Source organism: Neoarius graeffei, chromosome 10, assembly GCF_027579695.1.
Source record: "Neoarius graeffei isolate fNeoGra1 chromosome 10, fNeoGra1.pri, whole genome shotgun sequence".
Lineage (NCBI taxonomy): Eukaryota > Metazoa > Chordata > Actinopteri > Siluriformes > Ariidae > Neoarius > Neoarius graeffei.
In genome coordinates this window covers 77,129,592-77,149,380 of record NC_083578.1, presented here as the reverse complement: position 1 = coordinate 77,149,380, position 19,789 = coordinate 77,129,592, and the positions used below count along the sequence as shown (strand labels likewise).

The following is a 19,789-nucleotide window of genomic DNA, read 5'->3' as shown; positions in this document are numbered from 1 at the left end:
ATTGGAATTTTTGTCCATTCTTGCTTGATACAAGACTTCAGCTGATCAACAGTCTATGGTAGCCGTTGTCTGATTCTCCTCTTCATGATGCACCATACATTCTCAATAGGAGACAGATCTGGACTGGCAGCAGGCCAGTCAAGCACATGCACTCTGCATCTATGAAGCCATCCTTGTACAGAATGAGGTCTGGCATTGTCCTGCTCAAATAAGCATGGACTTCCCAGGAAGAGATGTCACCTTGATGGCAACATATGTCTCTCTAAAATTGGAGTATATGCCCCTGTATATCAATGGTACCTTCACACACACACACATCTCACCCATGCTGTGGGCACTGATGCCCCCCATACCACCACAGATGCTGGCCTTTGCACCTTTCTCTGATAATAAACTGGATGGTCATGTTCACCTTCGTCTCAGAGATCTCAACGTCCGGTTTCCCCGAAAACAAGCTGAAATGCGGACTCCTCTAACAGCAGCACGTTTCCACTGTCTTTCGGTCCATCTGAGATGAGTTCGGGCCCAGAGAAATCGGCGGCATTTCTGCATAGAATTGATGAATGGCTTCCTCCTTGCATAATACAATTTCATGTTGCATTTCTGGATGCAGAGGTGGATTGCGTTAAGCAACAACGAATTTCCAAACAAACTGACAAAAGCAAACAAATGAAAAACAAAAGGCTAAATACTTTTGAAATGAAGACGTGACGTTTAGAAGGTTCCTTGGAATCACATGGAAACAGAAAAAGACCAATGAGTATGTGTGGAATGAAGTGGCTAAAGTACTGGGAAAAGAGACCGAGAGGTTTATAGAAACTACGACGTGCAGGAAACTGAAATTCTTTGGTCATCACATAAGGGCAGAGAAGATGACAGACATTAATCCAGGGCAAGGTGGATGGCAAAAGATCTAGAGGACGACCACAAACGAGCTGGTTTGATGACATGGGAGATTGGAGTGGGTTGACCCTGGCTCAGGCTTGTGGTAGAGCAGAAAACCAGGAGGGATGGCATCATGATGTTCACACGTGGGTGCACCAACGGCTTGAAAATGACTATGGAGGGAGGAGGAGGATCTCAAACATGTTGAAATTATGACATGGCACACTTTTTTCCATGATTTGTAATACAGTATCACATGACAGGACGTGCTGTTATATCAACGACGGTATGAACCGGAGCAGCTGTTACCAATCTGAAATTGATTCTGTAACAGAATCTATAGCAGTATCCCAGTTTTATTGCCTTGTTTACTACAGAAATTTGCCCATTTTTATTTAATAAAGAATGACGTAATCCTTTTACATTTTATAATTTGGAAAGTGCATGAAGCTGAACTTTCCTGTTTATCACGTCATAACTGATATAAACGGACATTCCCTCACCAGGCTCTCTTTAAGATTTCAGGGGAAAAAAAAACCAAAAACACGCAGCTTGTCATGTTGCACAGAAACCACAAAGCACAAAATTCTGTCCTGAAGACTTTCCGGTGGCAGAAAACTGACACCGACACGAGAGACTTCTTCCATAAATATTAAATAAAGTCTCCTTCCAGAACGCTTCACATGATGTTTGTCCCTCACTGCTCTTTTCTTTGCTCTCCATCAAGCTTCTTTATCAAATTTTATAGTCGAGAGCCTCCCTGAGTAATTGCTGTCAAGTCTGTTTACTAAAAAGATTAAACCTGACTTGTTTCAAACAATGCATACGTGTACAATTGATATCGGCTGTAAGTATTCGTCCGAGTGCACCTGTCTGAAATAAAGCGACGTTCAGACTCCCGTTAAGATCTGAACCCTTCCTTATGATTTTGTAATCGTGGTTTAACTTTTTCCAAAACTGACGGTCTGTACGCCCAGCGACCATATGACCTCTGGCGACAAATTAAAAAAAGAAAGTTGAATTCCCTTTCTCATCCGCTCATTTCTTCCAGTATCAGCAGGAGATCAGCATGCTGCAGGAGCGTCTCCGGCTGGCCTTGAAGAAGCTCGAGGAGTACGAGTCACGTCTGCAGGCTCAGGATGATCAAACGCAGAAGATGCTGCTGGAGTACCAGGCTCGGCTGGAGGATGCTGAGGAGAGACTGCGCAGGCAGCAGGAGGACAAAGAGCTGCAAATGAAAAGCATCATCACCAGGTGAAGACAGAAACACAGGGCTCTCACAGTCACGATTTGAGCCACGGCAAATGACCTTGTTTCAGCTTTTTAGGGCTGCGTCCCACTGCTTTTCCCATTTCAGAGTTCTCAAAAGATCTCATTATTGGATTTACGACCTTAAATTTGCTCGTGGCCTTGAATCTGTTTAATATATAGATTTTTTATTCATGTCGACTTTTGTCATTATAAACATAACCAGCATGTCTAAGGCTCAGCATATTAAAGTTTGATCAGATAACTGGATGTTGGGTGTCTTTTGGACTTATTATACCCCCACTCTGAGGGGTGGGGGTGCAATACTGGTTTACCTCTGTCCGTCCATCCGAAACACCCTTTTTCTCAGCAGCCACAAATCATAGCCACTTGGTATTTGGTACCAAGCTTCAGCTTGGGGTTCTATACCGTGTATACCGTTTTCAGGTCTGTCCCACATCGACTTCCTGTTTATCGACTGAATGTATTTACGAAACATATAGCATGGATTTACAAAAATTTGTAACATTTTTCTCAGCAACTACAAATCACAACTGCTTGATATTTGGAGTCAAGCTTCAGCTTGGGGTTCTATATCGTGTGTACCATTTTCAGGTCTGTCGCACATCGACTTCCTGTTTACCAACTGAATGTATTTACGTAACATATAGCATGGATTTACAAAATTTTCGTAACACTTTTCTCAGCAACTACAAATCACAACTGCTTGATATTTGGAGTCAAGCTTCAGCTTGGGGTTCTATATCGTGTGTACCATTTTCAGGTCTGTCACACATCGACTTCCTGTTTACCAACTGAATGTATTTATGAAACACACAGGGTGGATTTTGACGCTTTCTTCTCTGGGGTGTTTGGATTGCAGGTTAATGTCGGTTGAGGAGGAGCTGAAAAAAGACCATGCAGATATGCAGGCCATCATTGACTCCAAACAGAAGATCATTGAAGCCCAGGTGAGCACCGAACCCCAATCAGCCTCAGCGTACAGCTCCACACATTGGAGTTGAGCTGCTACACTCTCAGAAAATAAAGTACATTGTTGTACCTTTAGCTTGTTGTATAATGGCTTGTCACTGGGGCAGTACCCTCTAAGGTACTTATTTATACCTTTTTATATACTGATTGGGAACATGTATGTACCTTTTCAGCCTTAAAAGGTACACACAGTTACCTTGAGGTCCAGTAATAAACCCTCGGGGGTACAATAGTGTAGACTGTATCTTGGGGGACAGAAATGGACTCCTACAGTACCCCTGTTTCTGACAGTGTACTTGGATCGAGTTTGTATTCAGTGGATTTGGAAGGCTGTTATTTTATTCGTAACGAATGTCTACAGGACAGTAGGTGTATGGCAGGGTTTAAAGAAAAGATTTGAATCAGAAAATCAGTCCAACAGGCTATGATACAGCCGCAGGCTATGGTACAAGCCAGTATCCGGGTCAGATTGAAAAGGAAAATGATACTGAATGAAATGAATTTCTTTTAGCGCTTGAAGGCAAGAGACAGCCCACAAAATTCTTTCAGGAATGTTCTCATTGCCTATAGATGGGGTGGTGGGATTAAAGTATGGCATGGTGTAAAACATGAATGTAACTCAACTGAATCATTATGGATTGGGCCTGAAACAACTCATAGCGGCACTGATGTACCGTATATGATATATATATGGTAGCATATATATTTAACTTGGGTGGTATGTTGGTGCAGTGGTTGGCACTTTCACCTCACAGCAAGAAGGTTCTGGGTTGGTCAATCGGGGCCTTTCTGCGCACATGTTCTCCTCTTGTCCGTATGGGTTCCCTCCGGGTTTCTCTCGCCCTGTGTCCGAAATCACTCACTCGTTCACTACTCCCTATATAGGGAATTACTCTATAGAGGACTATATAGTGAGCTCATTGGTAAATTAAGGGTGTTTTCACACTCGGTCCCTTTCAGCCATCTAACCGAACTCAGATCGATGACAGCATTTTTTGCGCATATGTGAACACTCCAACCGTACCCAGACCCCTTTAAAGCGAACCGAACTGAGATCACCTCAGGAGGTGATCTCAGTACGGTTCGCTAAAAATCAACGGTACGGTTCGCCTAATCTGCGCATTGTGAACAAAAAGCGCACCGGGTTCACTTCGCCTTTTTCACTGTAGTTTAACCTTCTTCGTTTGCCGTAGTTGGTCACGTGACTGTAGCAGGGAAACTCAACTTCCTTTTGGAACTTACCACAGCCGCTTTACAGTTCTCTGAACTTACTGACTGACGAGAGTCGGCCACAATTTTTTATTTTTATTTATATATATATATATATATATATATATATATATATATATAAAATATTTATACAGTATATATATTTATTAATAAATATATATAAATATATAATATAATAAATTTATTTTCCTTAATCCGCACTATTTTGATCAAAGAATACAGCAGGGCAAGCATGGCAGCAGACATTTTGATTCAAGAGAAAATTACCCAGAATTCCGTGTACTGGGGGTCTGAGGGCTCTAGAGGACCTGGTGTGAACAGAAAGAGGACTGAGGCCCCATCAAAGCTTAACTGGACCAGAAAGAGAACCCAGTCCTCTTTGTAATAAATTCACAGTGTGAACACAAAAAGAACTGAGTTCTTTTTCTGTTGGTCCACTTTTTGGTCCACTTAAAGAGGACTGAGTCTGGTTCCTTTAAAGGGGACCAGGTGTGAAAACACCCTAAAAAACGCTTTCGGACACTAGTCCGTCACGCTGGTATTTACATCACTACTGTCGCACAATTAAAACGTGCCAGATCAGTCGGCTGGTGGGTTTTCAAAATAATAAATACATGCATGTATTTTTGTGATAAATCCGTATTATACTGAGCGCATTTCCCACATTAATCAATACAAAATACCTGCATCTTTCAGCTCTTTTAAATCAAGGCTGAATCCTTTCTTCTTTGCCACTGCCTTTTATTAAATCAAATTTGAGATTTTTAATTTGATTTCTTTCAGCGCGACCGCAATGCATGATGGGATATATTGCTTTGGTTAGTGACCATTGGTTGTACACTACTTTTCGTGATGCATCGTGGGATACTTTGAGTGCACTATATAGGGTGTAAATGATCCTCACTAAGGTTTCGGACAGCACTACAAAATGGCGTCCTCTCTATATAGTGCACTATGTAGTGAATAGGGAGCGATTTCAGACACAGTATTGGTTTCCTCCAACAGTCCAAAGACGTGTCACTCCAAATTGCCCATAAGTGTGAAAGGCTGTCTGTTTCTATAATGCCCAAGGTTGTCGTCCAAAGTCATGTAATTTTGTCTGAAAGGAGGACATTAACACCCCTTGTGTATGGAATCTGACAAGCATCATGAGATCTAATTACTGCAGCACTACTTCTTGAAATCATATCCAGTCCTGTGCAGAAGTCTTAAGTGCATGTAAAGAAATGCTGTCAACCAAAAACGGCTTAAAAATAATGAAATGAAATGTTTCAACATTAAAAAAAATACTATAAGCAGTAAGCCATAATAAATGAAACAAAGTCACTATTTTGGTATGAGATGACCTTTTGCTTAAAATAAATAAATAATAAATAATTGTCCCGGGTACAATTAATGAGCTGTAGGTTTTACTGAGCGTCTTACAGAACCAGCCGCAGTTCTTCTGGACACTTTGACTGTCACACTCGCTTCTTCATTTTGCACCAAAACCCAGCAGCCTTCATTATGTTTTCTCTTTTAATCTGAAATGCTCTCTTATGTAACATGAAGCTCAGATACAAACCCCCCCCCCCCCCCCCCCCCCCCCGTAACATTTAATTTTGTGCTGGAAAACAAACGTTTGGACTCTAAAATGTTTTTGTACCGACTCGATAATGTAGAAATCATAAAACAGAAATCTATAACAAAGTTTGTATGAAAAAAATATGGGGCCTAAGCCCCTTTTTGCACAGTCCTGTATACTGTATCGCATACATGTCAACCTTTGGTCAATCAAACCTGTATAACCAACCTCCAAAATCCGTATTTCCCTTATAAAATCCGTATAAGATGCAAATTTAAATAATTTACCTAAAATTTGAATGATAATTAACAATGATATATCCCAGTTACTTTTTATTCAATATTAATAACAATAAACCTTCAGAATGAATACAAAGCTCCAATGTTTGACAAAAACACAGTGTTATCAGCGTAGTTATGAAGGAAATACTTCGTTGTTTGGAGACAGGTTTCAGCAAGCGGCTATTATGCGCAAGACTTCATATTAGCCACAAAGTCAGGAAAATCTGTTCGTAAAATTGTGTTATAATGACCAAATACAATGAAAAGTATTTTTCCAGTCTCGCCTGTGAAAGGTAATCCCATGTGATCTCATTTGGACGGTAAACCTGTTGGTACAGTTAAACGCAGCACATGAATGAGACATCTTTATTCTCGGCTACTGTCTAGACGCTATACCAGAGACGGTTGAAGAATCTCCACTTTGCCACATCCAATATGGCGGCGAGGATGACGTATGATTCTACGCAGAAGGCGGCGCCTATGTTTATATGTCTATGACTTCACGGTTGGCGGGATTCTCGCAATGCGGTGTGCGCATGATCAAAAGTGGAACGAAGTCTCGCTACCACAAGATAACGTGCGATTTCATAAGACTCTTTACTGGCTGTCTGTGGTGTACAGTACGTTTGTAAATGTTATGCGCTCTTTTATCATCGTGGGAATTGATTATAGCTCTAAATAAATATTGAAGTTTTTTTTAAAGAATCCGTATAACTTTATTTATACGCCCGTATACTACGTTTATTGAATCAAATCCGTATAAAATACGGACATTCCGTATAGGTTGATATGTATGGTATCGGTCCATCTTGATCAACAAAGTGCCCCAAAAATTCACTCGCTTACACACTTTACACCTTTAGCTCTCTTTATTAATGTTAAAGAAAAAGACCAATGAACCTACTTACTACATGGAGAGAAAAAAAAAACCCTCTGTCTGTTATTGTTATTCTGAAATCATGTTCAAAAGTAAAAACTGAATTGAATTCATTCCAAAATGAATACGAGACGCTATTGTTTGGACCGTGATGTCAAGCATGTTTACTTTGGAAACCATTTCAACTGGAAAGTCTGGATTCAGCTACACAGATCCTACGGAAAGTTTTCTTCCCCCGTGAGCTCTATGTTCAGTGGAATGCGGCGAGACCAAGCATTTCATGGCTGATAAGAAATCATTTGTATATGACAGCAGCACCCTCTGGTGCTCATAATAAAATGACTCCAAGGAGAAGCGGCTCCCTTTATGCCTTTAGGAAAAGGTGATAAAGCAAGACATAGGCACAGAAGTATACAAGTTTTATTGCATTTCACATTTTTTTTGTATTTTAATGGATGGATTTCACACATTTCTTCAATTGCATTGATGCTTGTGCGTGCTGCTAACTTAGTTATGACTATTTCTTTTTTTGTATAGCTAATACAAGCAACAAGAACATCTTTGGCTACTCCTAGAACTATTTTCGACTCTCATAAAAATACAGTTCATTTCAGAACATAATGAGCTTAGATCAGATATCAGTCAGATCTCAAGCAGCTCAACCCAATAAAGTACTGTTCCCTGCTGAGATGATCAGTGACCCTGATTCTTTCGGATTATTCTTTGGGACTATCCCATTTCCTCCTTTTTGATGATATTTATGTCAAAGCTCTGGATCTCAACCAATAAAGGTTTTTTTTTTTTTCCTTCTCAACAACTAGCCTTAAAAAATGCTGGTGTTTTTATTTCGCTTTCAGAAAAGGACCAGGAGCTACAACCTGATGTAACTTGTACTGTAAGATAAGATGAACTTTATTCATCCCTCGGTGGGGAAATTTACATGTTATAGCAGCGCTCAAATAGAAAGAGTCAGGAATAAACAGTAACAAAAAATGGAGTGTAATATATATATATGTATAAAAAGAAAAAAAACTAGACAGGGACACTAACGAGTGCAAACCCCGCCTTTTCCCTATTAAAATACATTGGGCGAAAATTTCGAAGTTCTGCCATGACCTTGACCTTTGACCTCCAAAATTTAATGGTTTCCTGGGTGATTGGCAACACGTACAAAATTTGGTCCAAATCGATCCATTGGTTCTTGAGATATCTTGCAGACACACAGACAGACAGACAGATACACACACACAGACTGACGCAGGTGAAAATAATAACCCCTCCGACTACTGTCGGCGGGGTTAATTAAAGAACAAGAGTGCTCTGAGAGCACAATATACCCTGCTGGCAACTAGACCATAACTCTGGTAAAATGCAACTGAATTGAACAAAATTGCAATATGCGTATTACCGACATATGATAAAGACTCCTGCCAAGTTTCGTGAAATTCCTCCAAAAATTGTGAGAGGAGTTGATTTCAGAAGGTGAGCACCCTTCCTGGGACGGATGGACGGACATCGCCATGACATAATCCCCCTTCGGGCCTTTCGGCCAGCAGGGGATAAAAACTTTTTACCAAATTACATGAAATTCCTCCAAAAATTGTGAGAGAAGTTGATTTCAGAAAGCAAGCACACCTTGATGAAATTGCCAAAGTACAAGTTTGTTAATAATCAAGCACATAACTCTGGTAAAATTTGCCCAAATTAAACAAAATTTCAATATGCGTATAACGGTCATATAACGAAGCCTTTTGCCAAGTTTCGTGAAATTCCTCCATAAATTGTGAGAGGAGTTGGTTTCAGAAGAATGTAAACCCTCATGAATTGTCAAAGTACAAGTTCTTTAATCAAGGGTCAAAACTCTGGTCAAATTTTCACAAACGAAATTAAATCGCAATAGGCGCATTACCGTCATATAACAAGGCCTTTTGCCAAGTTTGGTGAAATTCCTCCAAAAAATTGTGAAAGGAGTCGATTTCAGAAGGAAAAAACACACTCATGAAATTGTCAAATTATAATTTTGTTAATCAAGGGCCATAACTCTGGTAAAATATGACCAAATTTAACAAAATTGCAATATTTGTATTGCCAACAAAGAATCCTGCCAAGTTTTGTGAAATTCCTCCAAAAATTGTGAGAGGAGTTGATTTCAGAAGGTGAGCACTCTTTCCTGGGAGGGACGGAAGGAAGGACGGAAGGAAGGAAGGAAATCGCTACGACATAATCCCCCTTCAGGCCTTTCAGCCAGCAGGGGAGAAAAAGTAAAGACATGGGCTATGTATGTAATATACACAACTCAATATTGCACTAATAAAATATTTGCAACTTGAAACAGAAGTAGAAATATTGCCCCAGGTAGTGAATATTATTGCACAGTGAATGTTTCACCACGGTAATTTGTTATTACAAAGCATAACATAAATAATGAGGATGGAACGTGTGTAAAGTAAACAAAAAAACTGACTAACACTGGCTATGAACATACGGTAATTACCCAAGATAATATAAGATTGAGAGTTAAATAAGAAAAATACTTGCAAATGAAAAGGATCCTGTACCAAATAGGAACGTTATTGCACAGCAAAAGCAGAAGCTGCGAATGTATTATATATATGTACAGTATATGATGTCCGTAATATACAGTACATATGTCATATATAAGGAATGAATCATGGTGGGGTGTGATGTTATAGGAAAATAATCAACAGAAACAGGGTGTTATGATGCAAAGTTACTGTTACTCTAAAGTTGATTATTTTCCCATAACTGCATGTCACAGTATGATTTATTGTGTGCCAGTGATTACAATTTTTCATTTATTAATGAATGATAAGCGGCGTCATACCTTTTTTTTTTTTAATGCTGGTTTACCTCTGTTTGTCCGTATCTCCGTATTTCTGTCCTTCCGAAACGCCCTTTTTCTCAGCAACCACAAATCATAGCCACTTGGTACCAAACTTCAGCTTGGGGTTCTATACCGTTTTCAGGTCTGTCGCACATCGACTTCCTGTTTGCCGACTGAATGTATTTATAAAACATATACTGTAGCATCGATTTACAAAAGTTTCATAACACTTTTCTCAGCAACTACAAATCACAACTGCTTGATATTTGGTACCGTGCTTCAGCTTGGGGTTCTATACCGTGTGTACTGTTTTCAGGTCTGTCCCACATCAACTTCCTGTTTGCCAACTGAATGTATTTATGAAACGTATAGCGTGGATTTACAAAATTTTCATAACACTTTTCTCAGCAACTACAAATCACAACTGCTTGATATTCGGTACTGAGCTTCAGCTTGGGGTTCTATACTGTGTGCACCGTTTTCAGGTCTGTCGCACATCGACTTCCTGTTTGCCGACTGAATGTATTTATAAAACATATACTGTAGCATCGATTTACAAAAGTTTCATAACACTTTTCTCAGCAACTACAAATCACAACTGCTTGATATTTGGTACCGAGCTTCAGCTTGGGGTTCTCTACCTTGTATACCATTTTCAGGTCTGTCGCACATCGACTTCCTGTTTGCCGACTGAATGTATTTATAAAACGTATAGCATCGATTTACAAAAGTTTCATAACACTTTTCTCAGCAACTACAAATCACAACTGCTTGATATTTGGTACCGAGCTTCAGCTTGGGGTTCTATACCGTGTACACTGTTTTCAGGTTTGTCCCACATCAACTTCCTGTTTGCCAACTGAATGTATTTATGAAACGTATAGCGTGGATTTATAAAATTTTCATAACACTTTTCTCAGCAACTACAAATCACAACTGCTTGATATTTGGTACCGAGCTTCAGCTTGGAGTTCTATACTGTGTGCACCGTTTTCAGGTCTGTCGCACATCGACTTCCTGTTTGCCGACTGAATGTATTTATAAAACATATACTGTAGCATCGATTTACAAAAGTTTCATAACACTTTTCTCAGCAACTACAAATCACAACTGCTTGATATTTGGTACCGAGCTTCAGCTTGGGGTTCTCTACCTTGTATACCATTTTCAGGTCTGTCGCACATCGACTTCCTGTTTGCCGACTGAATGTATTTATAAAACGTATAGCATCGATTTACAAAAGTTTCATAACACTTTTCTCAGCAACTACAAATCACAACTGCTTGATATTTGGTACCGAGCTTCAGCTTGGGGTTCTATACCGTGTACACTGTTTTCAGGTTTGTCCCACATCAACTTCCTGTTTGCCAACTGAATGTATTTATGAAACGTATAGCGTGGATTTATAAAATTTTCATAACACTTTTCTCAGCAACTACAAATCACAACTGCTTGATATTTGGTACCGAGCTTCAGCTTGGAGTTCTATACCATGTGTACTGTTTTCAGGTCTGTCCCACATCAACTTCCTGTTTGCCAACTGAATGTATTTATGAAACGTATAGTGTGGATTTACAAAATTTTCATAACACTTTTCTCAGCAACTACAAATCACAACTGCTTGATATTCGGTACTGAGCTTCAGCTTTGGGTTCTATACTGTGTGCACCGTTTTCAGGTCTGTCGCACATCGACTTCCTGTTTACCGACTGAACGTATTTACGAAACATATGGTGTGGATTTTGACGCTATTTCAAGAAGCAAAATGCTATTTCAAAATGCCAGTTTCCCAGGATGCTATTTGAAATCCCTGGGCAGAGACACTGCTCTTTACTTACTCGTTTCAGGATTATTTGTTGAAGTCAACATTCATAATAATTGTCCTATTCCTTCGATCGCTTGCATTCTGATATAAGCGAGAGCGGGGGGATACAGTAGCTCACAGATGATCTTGTTTAATCTATTTATCGTCATTTTTAATATTGTAGAACGTCTCAGAGACAAGCTAGTAATCTTACAGCAGCTATAAACACTTGTTTCCTCATTAGCTTCTCATTTTTTCTCTCTTTCTTGATGTTAATAAGACAAGATATGCGCTCTTTCATGTTACCAAGAAAGTGGAAACACATACACCATGTACGTCACAGGACTTGAGGACAAAATATGGCCCATTTCTTGGCATTTGACCCACACGCTGCTTACGTGGCAAGATACGAGACAGTGTGACACAAGCATTAATCTGAATATGAATCTCTAGGCTTTGCAAGTTTTGCTTGCTTGTTCAAACTTTCTCTCTTCTTTCTCTGTCTAGGAGAAGCGGATAGCGTCTCTGGATGCGGCTAACGCTCGGTTGATGAGCGCTCTGTCTCAGCTGAAGGAACGCTACAGCATGCAGACGCGCAACGGCATCTCACCCACCAACCCCAGCAAACTGCAGATCACCGAGAACGGCGAGTTCCGGAACAGCAGCAACTGCTAGCAAGGACACAAAACCCTGCTGGGTTCAAGGGCTACGGGTAAAATAATAAGTAAATAAATAAACTAAATACAGAGAAAAAACACAGTGGCAAACAATCTAAACTCTCTGGACTTTAAAACACTCGTTCTTAAATGTGATGGCGGAAATGTGGGAACCATTTTTGGCTTTCGATTTCAGAATGAATGACTGATGGATATGTTTAATCTGTCTTCTGTTTGTTAGTAGAAAAAAAGAACAAAAAAAACAGAAAAGCAGGTGTGTGAAACTTAGCGATCCGATCAGCTTTCTTAGTAGACAGTAACGTCTGGTGTACGCCTCGGTGACTTGTGTGGTTTTATATGAACAAGCCAAGCGAAGACAACAAACTGGATGACTGAAGACTGAACTTGGTTGCGAAAGTGTGCTTTTAATTTGAAAGTTTGCTAGTTAGCCGCACGCTAATAATACAAATGTTTTTATTATTATTATTATTTATCGAAACACTTTATTTAAGTGTTTTTGATGTCTATGATTTCTGGTAGGCCAAAAGGTTCCTTTTTGATACATTTGTACATGTTCACGTATTTTCTTTTCTTACCTACGACCTTTTTTTTTTTGCATGTGTCATAGTTACCAGAGCTAGCAGTAGCAGTAGCACAAAAACATGTTTGTTTATTTGTGTTGGTAAAGAGAGACCTTTATTTCCTTAGGTTTTTTTTTTTTTTTTGGTCTGTTTTTGCCTATTTTTGTACATAGCTTTAATTCAAATTGATTTGTATCATTGTTGTACATAAAACATACACTACGACGTGTTTTTGGTTTTAAGCAGAGTAGAGGGATATTTTGTACAGTGTATATTCCTGTTCCTATCCCTGTGTTAAATTCCTCAGTTCTGCGCTAAACGTGTCGGGCTTCGGCTGTAAATTCAGGTGCTGCTTCTAGAAACGGCAGAGCTCTGAGAACATTTGCGCACGCGTTCCTCGCTCATGACGCTAATCTCGAGCTGTGGCTGTGTTATGGCGTGGGTAGAGGAAAAAAAAATATCAGTACAAACACTTAGCGATGTTGTTCTTGTGTAGGGAGAAAACAGAAATCACTTCCCCTGGAATTAAATGCATCAGTGTTTAAACAGTATGCACTTTCTAGCAGTAGGGATACACTCCTTAACCAAAAAAGCAAACACAAGCAACAACAAAAAAAAAAATGCAAAAACAAACGACATCTTGTAATTAAGAGTTATTCCACGAAATCGAGTCGTACGTGAGCTGATAGCTGACGAGGCGCGTAGCGCTGAGTGGAGCAGAGTAACTGTTTCATTCTATCCACCATTCACTGGATTTTGAGAAACGGAGCATTTGTATTTTTTGCAAATTTGATAAATAAACTTTATCCAAAACATCCGACAAAATCATTTCCGCTTAAACAAACCGGTGAAATGACAGTAGCAATTTGTGAAAAATGCTGCTATAATAATAGAGTTTTTATTTCGTCCTCAGTTGGTTCAGCAACATTCTCCGTCATTTTCTTCTTCTTTTGGGTTTTTTGGCAGTTGGTGAACCAACTTAAAGGAACAGTCCACCGTACTTCCATAATGAAATATGCTCTTATCTGAATTGAGACGAGCTGCTCTGTACCTCTCCGAGCTTTGCGCGACCTCCCAGTCAGTCAGACGCAGTCAGACGCGCTGTCACTCCTGTTAGCAATGTAGCTAGGCTCAGCATGGCCAATGGTATTTTTTGGGGCTGTAGTTAGATGCGACCAAACTCTTCCGCGTTTTTCCTGTTTACATAGGTTTATATGACCAGTGATATGAAACAAGTTCAGTTACACAAATTGAAACGTAGCGATTTTCTATGCTATGGAAAGTCCGCACTATAATGACAGGCGTACTAACACCTTCTGAGCGCTTCGGCAGCGCATTGATACGGAGCTCAGATATCAATGCGCTGCCGAAGCGCGCAGAAGATGTTAGTACGCCTGTCATTATAGTGCAGACTTTCCATAGCATAGAAAATCCCCGCGTTTCAATTTGTGTAACTGAACTTGTTTCATGTCACTGGTCATATAAACCTATGTAAACAGGAAAAACGCGGAAGAGTTTGGTCGCATCTAACTACAGCCCCAAAAAATACCATTGGCCATGCTGAGCCTAGCTACATTGCTAACAGGAGTGACAGCGCGTCTGACTGACTGGGAGGTCGCGCAAAGCTCGGAGAGGTACGGAGCAGCTCGTCTCAATTCAGATAAGAGCATATTTCATTATGGAAGTACAGTGGACTGTTCCTTTAAAGGTGTATTACCGCCATGTACTGGGCTGGAGTGTGGAACAGGAGATATTGGGTAGGGTGCATCAGTTGCCCCCTAAAAATGAAAAGTTCCTCCGATCATGATGTATTTTTGTTTTTATGTTCCTTTTGGTAAGAAAACACACTGGGTGAAATATTTTTGACAAAATTCAAAAGTTTAATGGTGGCACCAGGAGCTCAAAGTTATGGAAAAAGCTGCTATTTTATGACTTTGATGACAAAATTTCAATCACTTTTCATGAAACATTATGGCACCTTATAGAGTATACCAAATATCTTAGATACACATTTTTAGTACATATTCTAAAAGGGCTTTGAACCGGTTCAAGGAATGAAAACGAAAACCGGGAACTTTTTCTATTTCACATGGAACAGAAACGAAACCAGAAACTTTATTATTTTTTATGTTCTGGAACAGAAACGCTTATTAAAAATAATGGTAACCGGTTAATACCGGTTTTTATTTCGTTCCTCAAAGTTTCCGTAGCCTACAGATAAAAAAAAAAGTCATTCTTCTCCTGCGCAAGTTTCTATGACCCGCTGGGGTTCACTTCCTGTGTGACGTTCGCTGACTGAATGGAGAGAGCGGGAGGGTGGACTACTATCACGTCTCCACATCTTAAATAAGAGGTAAATATTGCAGTCTATCGTTATTCAAAAACGTCAATTTCAAACACGACATCAATATATTTGTCCACGTTAATGAGAGGCTCGCGAACATTAAATTACGTTAACCTCTGTTAGCCTATCAATGCATAGGGCCTGACTAGCCTTTGGTAACACACTAAACGAATTATCTTTCATTTTTGGCACTTTTTCTGTTTGTGTAGATGGGAAGACGTACTGAGAATCCAAATCGCCAACATTTGAAATAATAATTGTTTTGAATTATTTCTTGTCTTATTTAATGAAGGTTGTAATAGAATTAACCTACATTTGGCTTAAGCTGGATGAGACAGAGACATAATTTTATAGCCATTTGTTAAACAGCTGACAGGGAACGTAATTAACCGTTCCGGGAACGAAATTTTTTTTGTTCTAACCGGTTCGGGAACGTCTATTTAATGGTGGAACCCAAAACCGGAAACATTAAAATTCCGTTTCTGTTCGGAACGAACCAGTAGGAAAAAAAATTCTGGTTCAAAGCCCTGATTCTAAATATATTATCAAGCACAGTTTGAGTTTTCGCTGTTCATTGAATCATTGTTCAACTACTTTTAAACACTACAAATGTATTATGAATCACATTAATGCTTCTCAATCCCTTGCAAAGGTTCTTAACATGATCTCTGGCTCACAAGAAATCAATAAATGGAGTCCAACATTGTGATTCAAACCTTACGCGAAAACATAAAATAAGCGGTTTTTGGCAAAAAATGAACCTCATGGTGCTACCATTAGACTTTTGAATATGGTCAAAAAATTTTACAGGATGTCTTTATTGGTGAAAAGGAACACCCGAACAAAAATGCATCAGATTTTATGAAAGTGAGGGCAACTGATGCACCCTAATATCGGGGGGGAAGAAAACCCTTTATTCTTTTCGCTATTTCTGTTTCTTTTAAATACTTGATAACAAAATGATGTATCTGACTTGATGCAATCCGCCATTTTGTTTTTCTCTACTCACTGTACATGAGCTGATATCCTAGTAGTAGAGTAGCCAATCAGAGCGCACGATTGCTCATATCCAGTGAACGTGGATAGAATAATAGAGGATATCCATGGAAGAGCGTGGATAGCATTGAAGGTGAGTGAGGAAATGAAGACGTATATTATTTGCCCCTCCTCAGGTCCGGCTTGTGTTCTTCCAGTCCTGTTGTGTCACAGTGAAACGTGCAGGATCTCCCCCCTGCTGAGGAGCACTGTCTCTTCTTCAGAGACGCACCAGTTTTACTTCGTAGTGGTGTTTATAAGATTGCTCGAAGGAGAGAATGGAAAAAAAATCCATAAATTGTGGTTTCTTTGACTCCCACGGTTTTGTTTTTCCCCCCCTCAATCCTTTAAATTCGTCTCCCAACCCGAGTTGTAATTATGAATTTGTGTTTTCTGATTTATTTATGATTTAATTTATTCCAGTGTGTGTTTCTTGAGGCGTGACTGATATGATGGATGTCAGGTAGCTGAGATTCACAGACACTGGATTCTCAGTATTGCAGGAATTTCACTGTTCTGAGTGATAAGTGGTCTTAATGTGCCCCTTCCGTTACATTAAACATCCATCCATCCATCCCTTAACTACGAAGCTTGATACTCAAATATTTTGTTTACAGAGATTAGAAATTATGTTATATATATATATAAAATATATAAGATATTATATTGTAATATATACGGTATATATATATATAAACATTGCACATAAGCTTCTTCTGTCCAATTTCCCAGTTGAAGGCAATAGTACATCTCTCTCGCTCCCCTTTTCTCATCTCTCTCTCTCTCTCTCTCTCTCTGTAATGTATTCCAGTGATCCTATTCTGCCACCTTGTGCACGGTGTCTTCTTTTACAAGGTAAAGCAGCCCATAATGACGTTCTTCATCTCTTCCCCCGTTTCTGGCATGCAGAAAAGCTCAACTTTGTTGTTCTTTTTTTTTTCCCCCCTAACATCTCACAAAGCCTTTTATATGTATGTTTAAGAGTAAAATTTGCTCCATGTAAATACATCAAGAGGAAAAAATAAACATACTAGTATATGGAGAGTCATTTGTGTTAAAGAGAATGTTCGGTGCAATTAATGTACAATTGCCACTAGAATTATTAAAGTTTATTTAGCTATTTCAAAGGTCTGCCAGTGTCGTCTTTTTTAAATTAATTTATTTTGTAGTAATTCATGTGTGCATGAACGTATGCAAGCAAACATACTGTGTAGCAGAGGTGGACAGTAACGAAGCACATTTACTTGAGTACTGTACTTCAGTACACTTTTTGAGTATTTGTACTTTACTTGAGCATTATTTTTTTTGGAAACTTCTGACTTTAACTTCACTCCATTTGAAAGACGAATATCGTTCTTTTCACTCCACTACATTTCTGTCAAGGTCCTCGTTACTATGAAGCGGCTTTGAAAGTGGATGTTTTTTTTTCTTTTCTTTCCTAAAACATGATTGTTTTTTTTCGCAGGTGACACTGAGACAGCCGATCAGTAATCACTAGGGTCACATCACGTCCATAGACTGGATAAAATCAAGATCAATGATTTCTCAGCAGCGTTATTTGAGCACGATCAGTTGATGGCAGAATGGAAAGAGGTGGTTCTTCTGGGGAATGCACGCACCCACGGCTATACCTAGAACCCATGTTTCAGTTTTCTGAAAGGAATAAAGATTCGTTCCATTTTAAATGTTTGCTGTGTTTGCTGAAAACGAACCACATCACAGCCTACAAAAACTCGCCGTCCAACCTGCGGAAGCATATTGAGGGATATAAACGTTTTATTCCAAGAGAAAGCTTGCAATGAAGTTGTCTGTGCTTTTAGAGCTAGCAATAACGTTACAATAGCTGTGCAGTCTGGGTAGTCAAATGACTTCCTGTGGATTTGCCCGCCAAGTTGCCGTAGCCTTTTCCATAGCTAGTTAACTTGGACACTGTTAGTTAGCATGTAAAAATGGAGTTACGCTAAGATAAATAATGTTAACTTATCTGAAGTCCTTTCAGTAATACATTTTAGCATAATCTTGGCAAATAAACAGAATGTAGAAATCTTTCCTTTCTAGTAACGTTAGCTACCCAATATGATTTTGAGTTTGAAAAGAGTTTGCTAGCATGTCAGATGGAGTTTCGCTGACTAGCTAGCTTAACGTTAAACCACCATGATGGCACAGCATGTGTTCATTTTGTGAATTCATATTTCTGTCTTTGGTAACGGCATTAGGTTTTGTAAACGTTGTGGCAATAATACAACGATGCGTTGACAGGAAATGTACTTTTAATACTGAAGTATTTTTAAAAGCAAGTACTTCAGTACTTTAACTTTAATAAAAATTTGACTGGACAACTTTCACTTGTATCGGAGTAACATTTGACCAGTGGGATCTGTACTTTGACTGAAGTAATGAAGTTGGGTACTTTGTCCACCTCTGCTGTGTAGGATATGCACACAAAAAACAAGCATGTACCGGTATATATAGCACCAGTCAAGAGATTGGACACACCTCCTTATTCAATGTTTTGTCTTGAGATTTATTAATTAAAAGACACTTCATGTCTTCAAGCAACGCTGGGTGTTGTTTCTCTTTACTTACTTGAGCGGTTCTTCATATAATATGGATTACTATAGTTGTCGAAAAATGAAGAAAATTCTAAACATAAGGTAAAAACTGACAAAAATGATCTCAAAGATCTAAAGGTCAAAGTTTTGTCATGACCCTAGGACCTACGTGCTGAGTTAACACATATGTTAAGCAAGAAAATCTCAACTTTGTAATTACTATTATACATACAGGACACTTTTTCCATGGAAGAAAAACATGTGTTCTATTCCCTTCTAGCAGGTTTCATTCATTTGGTTTGATAGCATGCAATATTGTTAGCATATCGCTTATCCTATGTGTATTGCATCACTCTACCCAGTGGAGAATGAGCATTGAATATGGTTTACGATACTGCACGGTTGTCAAGACAACATGACGTCGCAGGTCGGAGCTGATGCGAATATTCAGCGAGAGAGTTTTCAGCTGCGCATGTGCAGAAGCATTTCTTTGTTCGCCGGCGGCACCCGCAGTAAACTGTCGCAGTGAACTGAAAATGCCTTGAGGTACGTATTACACGTAAAATTTCTGCGCTAGCAAGCAACTGTGACAATTTGGAAACAAACATGGCCGCCAGGTTTGTTCCATCAAATGTGTATTAATAATAATGATAATATTGGCTGGCTTTTTTCATGGTATATCAGATATATTCCATTCAGCTACTTGTCTTCGACTTGTTCAGTATCACATCTGATATACCATGAAAAAAAATCCAGCCATTATTATTTAAATTTAATCTATCCACATTCACTAGATATGAGCAATTGTGCGCTCTGATTGGCTACTCTACTACTAGGATATCAGCTCATATACCGTGAGTAGAGAAAAACAAAATGGCAGAGCGTGTTACTGAA

The 19,789-nt window shown here is 39.2% G+C and overlaps 2 protein-coding genes across 8 annotated transcripts in view; one reads left to right on the top strand and one right to left on the bottom strand.

The window, feature by feature from the left end:
* Positions 1–13,979, top strand: part of dab2ipa (DAB2 interacting protein a) — a 256,395-nt gene extending 242,416 nt beyond the window's left edge. For 6 of the 7 annotated variants that reach the window (XM_060932344.1, XM_060932343.1, XM_060932348.1 and 3 more), the window contains 3 exons: positions 1,937–2,139; positions 3,017–3,104; positions 12,235–13,979. In XM_060932344.1, the coding sequence (XP_060788327.1) occupies positions 1,937–2,139; positions 3,017–3,104; positions 12,235–12,402 (459 nt within the window). In that variant the 3' untranslated portion in view covers positions 12,403–13,979. Of the gene's footprint in view, positions 1–1,936; positions 2,914–3,016; positions 3,105–12,234 lie in introns of those variants that run through there. The other variant, XM_060932345.1, reaches the window with a different exon arrangement.
* The window catches only part of endog (endonuclease G), a 51,245-nt gene that overhangs the window by 14,216 nt on the left and 17,240 nt on the right, over positions 1–19,789 (bottom strand). The gene's annotated exons all lie outside the window — the stretch shown is intronic.